Raw genomic sequence first — 13,616 nt, forward strand, 5'->3', positions numbered from 1 at the left:
CAGAAAGGTTCCATCAGAAACCAACAGAGGGCAGCAGCAGATAAAGCAACCAGTAAACCAGTAAACGCTCTCCCTTTATCTCCCACCTGGACCCGGGCCTCCCAGGCAGAGTTGCTGCCTGGCTTGAGAGCGCTGATTTCTCTTGCCTTCAAAGAAAGAGACAAACTTCACCATGCAGAAGGAGAAGGAGAAGGAGATTAGGAATGTCCCCAGCAGCGATCAAAGTTCACTTAGAACATGTCTCTTTCAATAAAGGGAACTAAAAGATGAGGGATGCGGCACTTTTTCGCCAAGGCATTTGACATCCTGGATGGTAAATATGCCACGAGCCTGTAGCCTGAAGCCCGAAGGATGCTCACTCTCCCACGGGCTCCTGACAGACGGGTCTGGATGCACCGTGGCGACAGGTCCCGAAGGCCCACCCGGCACTGGCATCCCGCCCGCCCGTGTGGGTAGTGTGGGTTACATCCGGGACAATGGCCCGGCCGAGGGAGAGGGTGGCTGTACCAGGACTGGCTCCCAGCAGGGGCACGCTCATTGCTTATGACAGCATGTCACTCCTGCCTCTGAGATGAGCTGGAGACTTTTCAGAGGAACCAAAGGCTTTCCTTCAGTGGGATGGGCGGGAGGGAGGGTCGGGAGGGGGTAAAATGGGAGTCTTGATGCTGAGAATGGGCCTGGGAAAATGAAATACTAAAAAAAAATATTTAAAAGTTGGGGCATACATAAATGAATGACCAAAAGGCCTGTGTTATAATATGAGCTTGGCAGTCGCGGCTAGGACCACAGTCAATTGCCACTATTTGACCCGCAAAAATGGCAATTTCCTGTGGCTTATCCCAATTAAAATAACAGCAGTGATGACAGCAGCCAACTGCTATTAAGCAATTACTGAGCACCAGTCACTGAGTCTTAGTGCATTCCGTGCGAACCCATTCAAACTGAGCGAGGAGGTAGGTTCTCAGATTATAGCCAGTCTACAGATGAGGTCACAGGGAACCAGAGAGGCTGAGTAACTTGTTCCATGCCACATAGCCAAAGGTGACAAAATTTATTTTGAACCCCGCTCCTGCACACAGGGCCTCGGGGGAAAGGATATGTTAAAGGCTGAGGTGCCTCCTGGAAAAGTGGGGAAAGGATGTGTTAAAGGCGCAGGTGTCTCCTGGGAGATGAGAGGAAGGACCTTAAAGGCAGAGGTGTCTCCTGGGGAGATGGGGGAGGAGGGATAATGTGTTAAAGGCAGAGGTGTCCCCTGGGGAGGTGGGAGGAGGGTGGGAGAGAGAATGTGTTAAAGGCGCAGGTGTCTCCTGGGGAAATGAGGGGAAGGACCTTAAAGGCAGAGGTGTCCCCTGGGGAGGTGGAGGGGGGGATATGTTAAAGGCTGAGGTGTCTCCTGGGGAGTGGGTTCTGAGGCCCGGCCTCACCATCTGTCTCTCCTCCAGGTCAGTCAGTACACCTTCGCCATGTGCAGTTACCGGGAGAAGAAAGCGGAGCCTCAGGAGCTGCTGCAGCTGGACGGCTACACTGTGGATTACACCGACCCCCAGCCAGGTACCAGCTGCCCACAGGCCCTGAGCCCACAAAGCCCTTCCCCTTCCCAACTCAATGCTCTGCTAATATTTGTTGGGCATTTACTTAATTAAGCCTTGTTCCCAGGGTTTCAGAGGCAGGTCACCAGGTCAGCCACGCAGTCCCTGGCTTGTGGACTTGCCATCTTGGTTGAGTAAAGGCCAACCCAATCAAGAATGTTGGTTTTATTCAATGGATCCCTGTAAAATCAAAACAAAATCTATACAGAAGCTACCCCCCAAAAAATGTCTATACACATGTTGAATAATTATAAAGGCAGTGTTTATTAAAATACATTTCATTTTCAGAAGGGAGCTATTGGCTGTTAAAATGCATACACATTTTTTGGGGGATACCCTGCATATATTTTTCACATGGTTGTGCCCACCTCAAGTATATACTCTACCCTAGAATGCTAAGAAAAGAAATTTCTGAAAAAAAAATAAGTCCTACAGGAACAGCAAGGACTGTGTGTGTGTGTGTGTGTGTGTGTGTGTGTGTGTGTGTGTTCTTCACCAGTGATTGCATATTGTGGCTGTATAGTATGTCTCTGTCCAAGCCTGCCCTGTATATCCAGATCTGCCGATGGCACGTGCAAAGAAAGCACTCCCTAAATGTCTTTTTTCCTAAGTAGACACCAATCCACAAGCATAGGCATCCAAGCCCTGAAGCCTGTGTAACTAAGAGAACCACTCGAATCGTAGTATTTCTCATAAGTTCTACTTCCTGCCCCTCACACCTCTCCCCGCCACCACCCATTTTATCTTCTTCCCAGAAAAAAAAAAAAATGAATAGAAATCAGCCTCAAAGAACCTTCAAAATGGGTGGGGTGTGAAATCATTTCAGCATATTAATGAACAACAAGCACCAACAGCCCTCTCCCAGAGAGGTTTATTTTTATGCCAAATCTGCACAAGGAAGCATTTCCAACCATACTGCATTATTTGGCCCAAAACCTTTTTTTCTCCTCCCATATTGCTCTCCCACATGCAACAAAATACACATGAAAGAAAAACAGAGTTTGAGAGAAGATGGGGTGTGAACCCGGAAGAGTGTGGCCAGGAAGGCCCTGGGCCCAGTCCACTCCAGAAAATTCACACCCAAGCGACTCAGGAGATAGTTAGCATCCCCCCAGAGCCGACCACAGAGAGCCTGAGTTCAGGGCTCTGCCTGGAAATCCTTCATCACAGAACCTGCTGGAGTTTGAAACAATGTCAGGCAACATCTCATCGAAAGGATGTGGCTCCTGCATTAAACAGCCAGCCCTCGGGTCTTCTGTGATGGTTTGTGATCTTCTCAAACCATTGAGTTCCCTTCAGAGAAATGGGTTCCCCCTTTGCTGGGACCTGCAGGCTAAGGCGGGAGGCTGAAGAACCAGCATGAGAGGGGACATGGTCACACCTTCCGACAGTGATTCGTCTAAACCCAGTTCCCCACTTTTCCCCACACACAATTGCACTTGGCCCTCTCCTCACTCCCCCGCTGACAGACAGGGCCAGGCTTGCAGTCCTGTTTTGTAAGGGAGAGGCTGGGCTGGGGATCGGGGCCAGCCCATGCCCCCTTTGGCACTCGGAGTAGCTGTAGCTGTCATGTTGTCCAGGAAGCACATCCTCTCCCCGCAGGAGGGCAGGAGGGCAGGAAGCTCTTCCATCCACCAGCCAAGGAATGTGCACATCTGTTAGAAAGCTCCTCTTCCTTTTGTCACGTTGACCGCATGGGACATAAGGTATAGGTTTCTTTACCAGTGATGTAAAGGAGAAGCAATCTGATTGTGTTCCTGAGAATAATAAGCAGCAGCTTCTTTGCCTTGTGTGTGCCACGTCCTATTTATTTTCCAAGTAACATTTTATTGAAAATGAGATTTAAATACTCCTGCTTGTCATAAGAAAAGTGTAACTCGGAATTTCTCGAAGAGTGCTAATTAGTAACGAAGTTCCTGGGCCCCAAACCTGAGCTATGACCAACCTAGGAAAGGAGAGGGCAGATCCTCATACTTCAGCAAGCCGTGGGGGCATTGTGTGCACAGCCAGGTTTGCCAGCTAGAGGCGGAAGTAAGGTACAACGTGGCCGGTGCCCTCAGAGGGGTGAGGTCTCCCCAGCTGCCCTCTGAAAGGTGTGTGTGCGAATGGAGAGGACTTCTGAGCCCACCCCGTCCCTCTTGGCTCTATCCAGGCTGCCAGTGGGCCCAGGCAGCCTTGTAGCTGTGATGTCCTCGCCTTTGTGTCATCCTGGGACCCCGTGGTCACCCAGACCCAAGCATTCACACTCAGTGGGCTTTACCTTGCGTAAGGGCCGGGGCATATCCACCCGGGGAACGGTAAAGACCTCTGTAAGCGTTAAATCTACTTTTCTAAGCTAAAGACTCTACCTTTCCTGGGTGTGGTTCAGAGAACATGCGACAATCTCTTAATTCCTGTTGGAGTAAGTGGTGAAGTTTTCAAATGAAAGGATATTCATTTAAAATAATTCAAACCATGAAATTAATTCTTTCACAGCGTTACCACTGTAAATGGCTCCTTCCATGTGTGCTATCAGCCAGTCTCTCCCCCAGGGAGCTGGCCAGCGCTCTGTGCCTGGTCAGCCTCGGTCCGTCCCCGGCGTGTCCCACTGTGCCTGGCAGCCAGGGCCTGTGCGGGGCGCCGCGGAGAGCCAGAGCCATGAAAAGCCATACGTCACGTTTCGCAGGTCCCATCCCCAGGAACCACTGCCTTGTCTGACATGCTGCCGGAGGAACGTGCCTGTGATCACTGCGCTTTCCCTCCCTGTCTCCTTCCATCCGCTTGCTCGGCCCCCTCCTTGCTCTCCTCGGCGTGGCCTGGTCTCCGTGTTTCCCGGAAAAGCTCTGTTGCGTTCCACTGCGGTCATGGTCACCACTGCTGCTGCTTTAGAAGCCTCTGTTCACCCTTATGCCTCCAGGAGGAGGTTCCAGTGCTGCTCATGGCCGGTCGCAGAGAGCTGTCACTGTGCCCGGCTGTGGTGGGGCCATGCAGCCCAGTGGTCACAGTCCTCAGCTCTGTGTGCTCGGCCATGTGGTCCATCTGTGCAGCCCAGTGGTCACGGTCCTTAGCTCTGTGTGACCCGGCCATCCTGCTCAGTGGTCACAGTCGTCAGCTCTGAAGTTAGATAGTGGGACCGGAAGCTCACCTCTGATGCTCACAGCCCTGCTTTGAGTTCATGGGCTAGTTATGGCCTTCACTGTGACTCCATTTCCTCATTCACAAAATGGGAATAATGTACTTAGCTCAGAGGGCTGTTGGGAGGACTAAATACAAATCTGAAAAGTTCCTGGCTTCCTTCTCTCTCTACCTCTGCACTTTGAGGCAACCCGTGAGCTTACTGTGACCTTAGCTGCAGCACTGGGGGCGGGGGGAGGGGGGGGGGAGAGGGTAGGGGAGCTGGAGGGAACAGGGAAAGTTCCGCAGGTGGTGTAGACCGGCATTCACTGACAGATCAGAGCAGCTCCTCCCACAGGAGCCTGCTCTGCAGCAGGTCTGATGGCCACTCTCCTTTGAGCTCCTTCTTGCTTGTTTCTCAGGGCTCCAATCCCTCAAAGATCTTCACTTTTCTCTTGCACCCTCCAGAATTTTCCTTCTTATCATGTCATCCATCCATTTCATCAGGTTTTCCCAGCTCGCTCACTGTACATTAGCCTAGCCAATTGGCACATTCTAAAAAACCCTCCTTAAAAAAACTAGGAAAAATATCCCCCCATAATTATAACCACACGAGATCTTTCACGATAATTGCTGTACCATCAAAACCTCCATATAAAGGAGTAGCCCCTGTTCTAGAATCCCTGAAACTCTAAGTGCAAAACTGCGAACATAACAAACTCTTGTGGAATGCACTCTGGGTTAGTATCAACGTGACGGCAAAGTCCATGCGTCACCTAGCTCACTGCCAAATGTCAAGCAGATTAGTGGCTGAGCCTTGCTGGAAATTTGGGGCTGCTAATCACTCCAATCATTCTCTCGGTTTTAACTGATAATTGGGGAGATGATAAGGAACCTGATGAAGCTATGATGCTTTATATCTGGCCACTGAGCTCCCAGTAACCCCAAAACACCAGCTTTGGAAAATTTTGACAGATAGTTGCCTGAGTTCAGAGCGGCTCCCACCTCCCTTACTCTAAATTAGGGGTGTCGAACTCAATCAGAAAAGGGGCCAAAATCTAAAATCCAGCCTAAATCGCGGGCCGAATGGTTTACTGAACAGTAATAAACTGACAATGTCATAAACTGACAGCGGAGTGCAGTGATGACAGCGCGGTGCGGGCCACATTGCAAGGCCTGGCGGGCTGGATTTGGCCCGCGGGCCTTGTGTTTGACACATGTGCTCTAAATGGTAACCTTGAGAACTGCCCCTGGGGAATGATGGACCTTAGAGCATTCATTCACTCAACAAGTATCTGTTGAGCACCTACTATGTGCCATGTGCTATTCTAGGTACAAGGAACACATCAGTGAACAAAACAGACAAAACCTCCTGGTCCTTATGAAGTAAAGTAAGTTATTTAGCTTGTAAGATAGTGATAAGAACTATGGAGAAAAAGGAAGCAAGCTAAGAGAAATGAGTAAAGAGGGGAAAGATTAGTGAAAGCTCGAACAAGAATTTGACATTTGAGCAAAGACATGAAGGAAGTGAGGGTGTGGATCCTACAGACGTCTAGAGGAAGAGTGATCTAGGCACAGGAAACAGCAAGTGCAAAGGTCCTGAGGTGAGAACATACCTGGAGTGGTTCAAGGGATAACAAGAGGCCAGCGTGGCCACCATGAAGTGAGTTCATATATGTGAATGAGACAGAGAGAGAGAGAGAGAGAGAGAGAGAGAGAGAGAGAGAGAGAGAGAGAGAGAAGAGAGAGAATGTGATGAGAGTAAAAGTAGTGGAGGATCAACTCATGGGGGCCTGCAGGCCTTGCCAGAACTTGGACTTTACCTGCATGAAATGTGGAATCATTGGCAGGTTTTGAGCATAGGAGTGACATTACATGACTGTTGTGCTCAACCAATTACCCTCAATTCTAGAGAATGAGGACAGACAGAGCAGGGAGGAGGCTGTAAAATAATCCCAATGAGAGGTGAGCATGGCTTGATTCAGAGTAGCAGCATCAGGGATGAAAGAGGGGGCCAAGTTCTGGTCTAACGTCCTAAAGAATTGATGAGAATTCCCCTGGAAGTGAGTAGTGAGAGAAAGTGAGCAGTATGAAGTGAGCTGTGGGCTTAAGCAGCTAGAGGGATGCACTAGCTTTACTGAGATGGGGAGGCATTCGGGAGAAAGACCAGGAGTTCGGTATTGTATATAATAAACATGGAGAAGTCAAAAAAAAAACATTAACTATTCGGGCCTGCAATTCAAATGGAGATGTCCAGGGTGGAGGTTTAGAGACCATGAGCATGTTCCTGGTATTTGAGAGTGGATGGCATCACTGGAAGACAGGGTGTAGATAAAGAAGAGGTCCAAACACAAAACCCCAGGATGCTCCAACATTTAAGAGGAAGGAGTAAAGGAGGGACCCCAAACAAGACTGATGAGCATCAGCCAGGGAGGAGGAAGAAATCAGGTGAACTGAAGCCAAGTGAAGAAAGTATTTCCAAGAGAATGGAAGAATGGAGTGCATGTCACATCTGGCTGATGAGTAGATGGATGGAATAAAATAAAGACTTTGAATTGACCATCAGATTCAGCAAGTCACTGGGGACCTTGTCAGTTTCGGTGGGGGAATAGCCTGCGTGGAGGAGCTGTGGGCAGAATGGAAAGAGACCCTTAGTATTGGAAGTTTGGTCCTTGCATGGTCTGGAAATGCAGACTCTGAATCAGAAGCTGCATTTTAACAAGATGCCCAGGAGACTCGCACCTGCACTAAAATCTGAGCAACCCTGATAGATATCTTCTGCTGCAGTAAGGAGAAGGGAGACATATGGGTTAAGAGATATTTTTGTTGTTGTTTATTTGCGTGAAAGATGAGGAAAATAATAGTATATGTATAGGCAGACGTTTACCCAGCCAGGAGGCAACCGCTTGATAATTCTGGCCCCAGACAAAGACAGAGACAAAAGCCATGCTCAAAGCTGCCTCTTTACCATCATGGGCCCCCTCTGGCCGAGTGGGGCAGCCTTTCTTCCCACTAAAGATGGACAATTAATTGCTCCTGCCCTCTCTGGTCCAAGGAAAAGCAGCAGAATCCACCTCTCTCAGTCCAGCCGAGAACATTGAGCTCAGCTCAGTCATTTTTATTCTTTTTGTTCCAGGTTTGGAAGGTGGCCGAGCTTTTTTCAATGCAGTCAAAGAAGGAGACACCGTGATATTTGCAAGTGATGACGAGCAAGATCGCATCCTGTGGGTCCAAGCCATGTACCGGGCCACTGGGCAGTCACACAAGCCTGTGCCCCCGACCCAAGTGCAGAAACTCAACGCCAAGGGAGGGAACGTGCCCCAGCTGGATGCCCCCATATCCCAATTCTGTAAGTAGATCTGCCATTTGCTCGAAATAGTTCTGTAGAGGCAATCTCCAAAGCTGAGTTAGAAGAACCTAGTTGCTTTAATATGAAAGATTCATAAAATCATGTTTGCTGGGGTGGGGGGAAATAACAACACTGAGTCCAGGGGGAAAAGTTGGGGCAAAATGTTAGATGAAAGTAATTTTAAAGTGCAATACTTGACACTTTAAGGACTAAGCAAAGGGAAGTATATTTAGATGGATTTGTATCTCTTTGTGAGAGTTTGGAATTCACAATCAAACATGTATTTGCTTGAGTCCCTCATAAATAGTAGATTATGCATGTCCTTGCCTCATTTCTTCCTATTAAAATAGGGTTTAATTGGAAAAAATAATATAAATCTGCAACTCAGACCGTTTAAAAATAAATGATGACATTACCACATGCAGTGGAAACAGAAAAACCAGGGTACCTAAAATCCCATTCTGAGCTAAAACACAGCACCCAAAAAGTGAAACTATCTCCTTAAATAGCCTTCGTTCTCTTCCAATTTCTTCTCCTCTTACTTCTATATGCATTTTAATTTCTTTCCTCTTTGCCATGTCTTCTTGCTACTAGCAGAGTTTTGTTTTGTTTTTTTTCTCCCAAGCCTTCTGATGCTCAGGGTCAGGTGAAATTCGGCTTAAAACAGAGAAGATGGCAACACTGGAAACATAAAGAACCCAATAAAATAATTCATTTCTATTACAAACATTGACCCTAAACAGTAGCTTTTACCTTTCCCTGATTATCAAGGCAATTAGAAATAGGTCAGGGAAAAGTCCTTTTAGCTATAATTATGGCGAACCCACCCATTCCATCTGGTTCACTGAGCAACTACCTAGGTGATGAGACACCCTAATGAGAGAGAGAGTCGAGGTCCCTGCTCTCAGGATACCTGCATCCCAGTGGAGGCATCTACATAGCAAGCAAGTCAGTAAAGAAATAAGATCATTTCAGACACTGAAAAATACCATGAAGAATGGCATGCCCAGTGACTGAGTGAGGAGAGGGGACACTGGACAGTCTATCTGAGTATAAATCCAAATGATGGGAAGTCAGTCTCACAAACAGCAGAAGAAGTGTAGCAGAAGGCCCACAGCACAAACCTGGCTGTTAGCACAGTGCTCTGACATAGTTCCTCTCCTTAAGTTGCTCTTAAACGAAATGAGGATAAGGATAGAATAATTTTGCAGCTACAGCAGTTAAATAGAGATAAATGCTCTTGCCAATGAATTCCACTGCCATGTCCATTTCCGCCTAGTGAGAATATCCTCTTAAACCTTGTAACACCTTCGCTGATGGGGAAAAGCTCTTTTTGGATGACAAATACGATTAATCTGGTGCTCCCAGGAATTTCTGTCTAATACTGATGGTTCTTGAAGATGTATTCCCTGTGGAACATTGTAGATAATCACACAGCCATTGTGGATCTCCATGCAAAAATCCCAAAACAGTGAGGAAAAGGTTGAGGAGGGAATGGGGAGAAGGAACAGCCCTTCTGACTGTAACCACCCCAGTGTCCCCACTTTTTTCTTGTGGCATTCGGTTTTCATAGCAATAAAGAGAACAGGCATCATCTTTTTTTAAAAAAAAAAAACTCTTTATTTGTTAGTTGAGCTAAACCATATCCAATATTTATTTAATTAAAAAAAAACACACAACTATGCGGTGGAATTCCTCCTTTCACCTTGCCCAACAGGCTCCTTTTAAAAATATATTTCTTTAAATATGTTTTTGTTGATTTTTAAAGAGAGAGGAAGGGAGAGGGATAAAGAGATTGAAACATAAGTGATTTGAGAGAAATATCATTTATATGCTGCCTCCTGCACATCCTTCACTGGGGATGGAACCTGGAACCCAGGCATGTGCTCCAACCAGGAATCTCACCATGACCTCTTGGTTGATTGGTTGGTCAATGCTCAACCACTGAGCCACACAATCCAGATCTAACAGGCTCCTTTTTAATACATTTGGAAATAACACGCCCTCTGAAAGGGGTATATCAGCAGAAAAGTTTCCTAATTATAACCTCCATCCCATTCAATCTCATAAAACATGTATATATCAGGTGATATTTGGAAAATTCAAGTGTTATTTCCAAATAATCTCCATTTTTTCCCCCTGAAGTCATTTCACCTTACATCCAGTGTGTCTGTTCTCTCATCTGCCCTGATTAAGACATTACTTGGCTTGTGTCTATCCCACTATTTCCTCACTAGAGTAGGAAAGAGGAAGGATGTTCAGGAGTAAAATGATAAAACAAGAAGGCAGCTGATGGGAGCTGTGGATGGCTGTCTCCTCATGGAAACACTCAGGGGCTCTGGACTTAGCTTTCCCTCTGTGGGCAGGACTCATTTGGCTTGAAGTTGAAGTGCTAGTCATCGGCATCAGTAGGAAGACTCGGTTGGGTACACAGGAACTTGATGTATGTCACTTCCCCATTCACGTAGGAACTTTTATTAGAGAGTGTGGAAGGCAGGCTTTGAGATGCGTGAGGTCAGATAACTCATGCCTCTGGGATTTATCAGGACCTGGCTAGGGAAGCCATCTTCTCTACTGCCTCCTCAATCGCTGCCCAAGAACTGGTCCTCCAAAGAGTGTGAGGCCCAACCACACCCACCAGGTTCTGTAAGAACAAGGCCACCACTGCCAGCCAGGCCCAGGGTGCTGGGGGAGACGTTTCCACACAGACACAACTGTGAATGGCCCCTATGGATCTGTGCAGCGCCCAATCTGCACACCAGCACACCACCACCCTGTAATAAGTGGCAATCCCTACCCAGAGCTTAGCCAACAGTGTTGAACCAAGTAACCCCATAATTCCTTTACTACTCCGGAAACAGAGCCTCAATACTACCCCAGATTCAATCTATTTGCTGGTTCAGGCACTTCAGTATCCCAGGGTACCAGCCAGTGAGGCGTCTGCTCCCACAACTTAGAAGCCTACAGAGATAACAGGTCAGGACTCAACCAACCCAGCTCCTCACTTGATTACCTGCAGTTACGAGTATATGAAACCCATGAAAAAGATCAAAAAGGGAACCAGGAATGTTACATTCTGTGGTGCCATGAGTGGTTATACCTATACCCCCAAAATTCTAGGGGTCATAATTTTATGAGACTTACATCACAATTACTTCACAGCTGCATTTTATTTGTTAAATTTAAACTATCACCATCAAAGAGATCAGTCAAACCTAAGGGCAACCGACTCATCCAAATTTGCACAGGACTTCCCTGGTTTTAGCACCAAATCCTGTGTCCCCAGGCCTGTGTCCTCAGTCCTGGGCAAGCTGGTGCAGACTGATCACCTGGTCCTACAAAGCCAGCTTACAGGGAAATGAACAACAATCCCAGCACAGTAACAGGTGGAAAATGTTGATCTTCCACACACCTTCTCAGTCTCCACACCCATTTGCTTTGTGTCTCATTACATACTTAAAGTCAATCACAGATTCTCTTTAACAAAAAGAGTCAAAACAATCAAGTATTGCATTTTAAAAAGGTTTCCTTGACTTCCGACAGGTAAGGGTCATTGTTAAATACTTTATTCTGTACACACCTCATCAAATCCTGTCTTTGAATATATGTTCAAAGTATTCACCATTTTTGCAAGTAAAAAATTCTCAAGAATGTCTATCAATGAGTTAACTTTGCAATTACTTTGTTAGTATTTCCATGGCAAAGGGAAGCTACAGATAAATGGGAGGACTTTTGGGGTAGAAAAAATAAACACTCCAGTCCTGTCAAGTCACTGTCTGTTCAAGGGAAACTCGAGAATGAAACATATTACAGATTGGGAAACTTGGGAGTAATTGTGAGTTTATTTGGGTCTTTCTAAATTCAGTTTAACGAACTTCTGGGTGCAGTTTTTAGTTTTTGCAATCTCAAAAGCTCAATTTCAGAATGAAAAGACACGTCTAAGAAAGAGTGGAGTGGAGTATTTATATTCAACTGTAAATACCGGAAAAAAATAGATCCTGCTATTCATTAGTTTGTATGACTCTACAATGATTTTGGGAGGGTTCCACCAAACCTTAACTTTTTTGTTCTTTTGTGGTTTTTTTGATGTGTGCTGATGTTGTTGATTTAATCCCCCCCCCCCCCCCACTTTTCGGTTAAAATTTGAGAAAAATTAAGTCAGTGCCTAGTTAAGCAACTTTTTTTTCTTAACAACTAATTGCAATTCTCCAATTTTAAGGCCAATAGTGCTTACCTTGGAAACTATGTCCAACTCTGTATTTGAGTGTTGCCACAATTTATTATGCCAGTGGCCTCTTATGGAGACACCTGATCCCTGAGTCAGAGGAATGGAGAAAACCAGACCTCAGAGGGGGAGGGGGTGGCATTTTAAGCTTTGTATTTGGTCAATTGATTACTATATATCACTTGCAATGAGTCTCACTTTAATGTCTGCTTTGCAATTAATAATTGTTTATCACATCATAGACCCCCAAAGTTCAGTGTTTTTGAGAATTGTTCTGTTTTTGCTTCCACCTGAACAGTCTTCCACAGTTAGAGGGGTCTTGGTTACTGTTGGTTTTTGGGGGGGAGGGGTTAATTTTTGTTTTTGTTTTGTTTTGTTTCATTTAAGTTTTTCTTGTTCAATCTTTGCTCAACCCCAAGAACTTTAGCTGCTAGGTTAGAACTCCTGTCTGCTTTCCTGAGCCTTGTTGCTAGTCTTTATGTTATTCTGGTTTGTTCCTTCTTACCCTGCTAACTTCTAGCTGGACTGAAGGGTAAGTGTTCCCCTATAGCTAGCACAGCTCAGATAATCAGACTAGATTATCTGACACCTGCAATGTGCTTCCTCCACCTCCTCTTATATCTTTCTCCTGTCTAGACTTTGTAGTAAAAATTTTCATGTTCTTTTCCTAACCTCAGGTTTGAAATGTAAGCTTCATACTGAAACTAGGATGCATGTGACGTGTGCATAATTGCCTCCTCTCCTTGGCTTTCATATTGGCATCAAATGATCCTCCGAGTAAAGCCAACGATTAACATTTCATTTTTTCTCATTCCAAGAATATTAATCAACATCACAACAAAATGGCACATAATGCCTTTGTTTCATGGAATTCACAGCCACCTGACTGCTTAATGCCTGAAAACAGATCATCCTGCTCTCTAAAACTGTGTTGCTGCTTTTGTTTTCCCTTTCCCATCCCAAAGACCGGAGTGGTCAGTGTCCCAATGGTGTGGTAACCATAGCTGCCTTAACCAACAGAAATGTGGGGTAGGAAACGGAGCAAAACTTTAAGAAATTGCAGAATACCATTAATAAAGTAAATGTCTTAATTGAACACTAAAGAATGAATTCTACCTGGCTTGAGGGTGTGCTCTAAGTAAGACCCAATGGAGGATTAATTTTGAAAGGAGAGCAGTACTGCATGGGACTACCACTCACAAAAACAGGAAAGTAAGGACTGGATTGCATCCATGTAGCTTGTTCACAATCTCCCAGTGCCAGGGATGGCTTTGACTTCCGGTCTCGAATGTCTCTCTGCTACTCCCCCAAGAACAATGACAACAGTAACTTCTTCAACATCACTTGTATTTGTATTACT

The 13,616-nt window shown here is 45.9% G+C and overlaps 1 protein-coding gene across 8 annotated transcripts in view; it reads left to right on the forward strand.

Annotated features, from left to right (window-relative positions):
* The window catches only part of CADPS (calcium dependent secretion activator), a 411,831-nt gene that overhangs the window by 257,198 nt on the left and 141,017 nt on the right, over positions 1–13,616 (forward strand). For all 8 annotated transcript variants that reach the window (XM_084902706.1, XM_084902705.1, XM_084902699.1 and 5 more), the window contains exons 10-11: positions 1,443–1,551; positions 7,819–8,031. In XM_084902706.1, coding sequence (XP_084758832.1) covers positions 1,443–1,551; positions 7,819–8,031 — 322 coding nt within the window. The remainder of the gene's footprint in view (positions 1–1,442; positions 1,552–7,818; positions 8,032–13,616) is intronic.

Source organism: Pipistrellus hanaki, assembly GCF_964339955.1.
Source record: "Pipistrellus hanaki genome assembly, chromosome: 13".
Classification (NCBI taxonomy): Eukaryota; Metazoa; Chordata; class Mammalia; order Chiroptera; family Vespertilionidae; genus Pipistrellus; species Pipistrellus hanaki.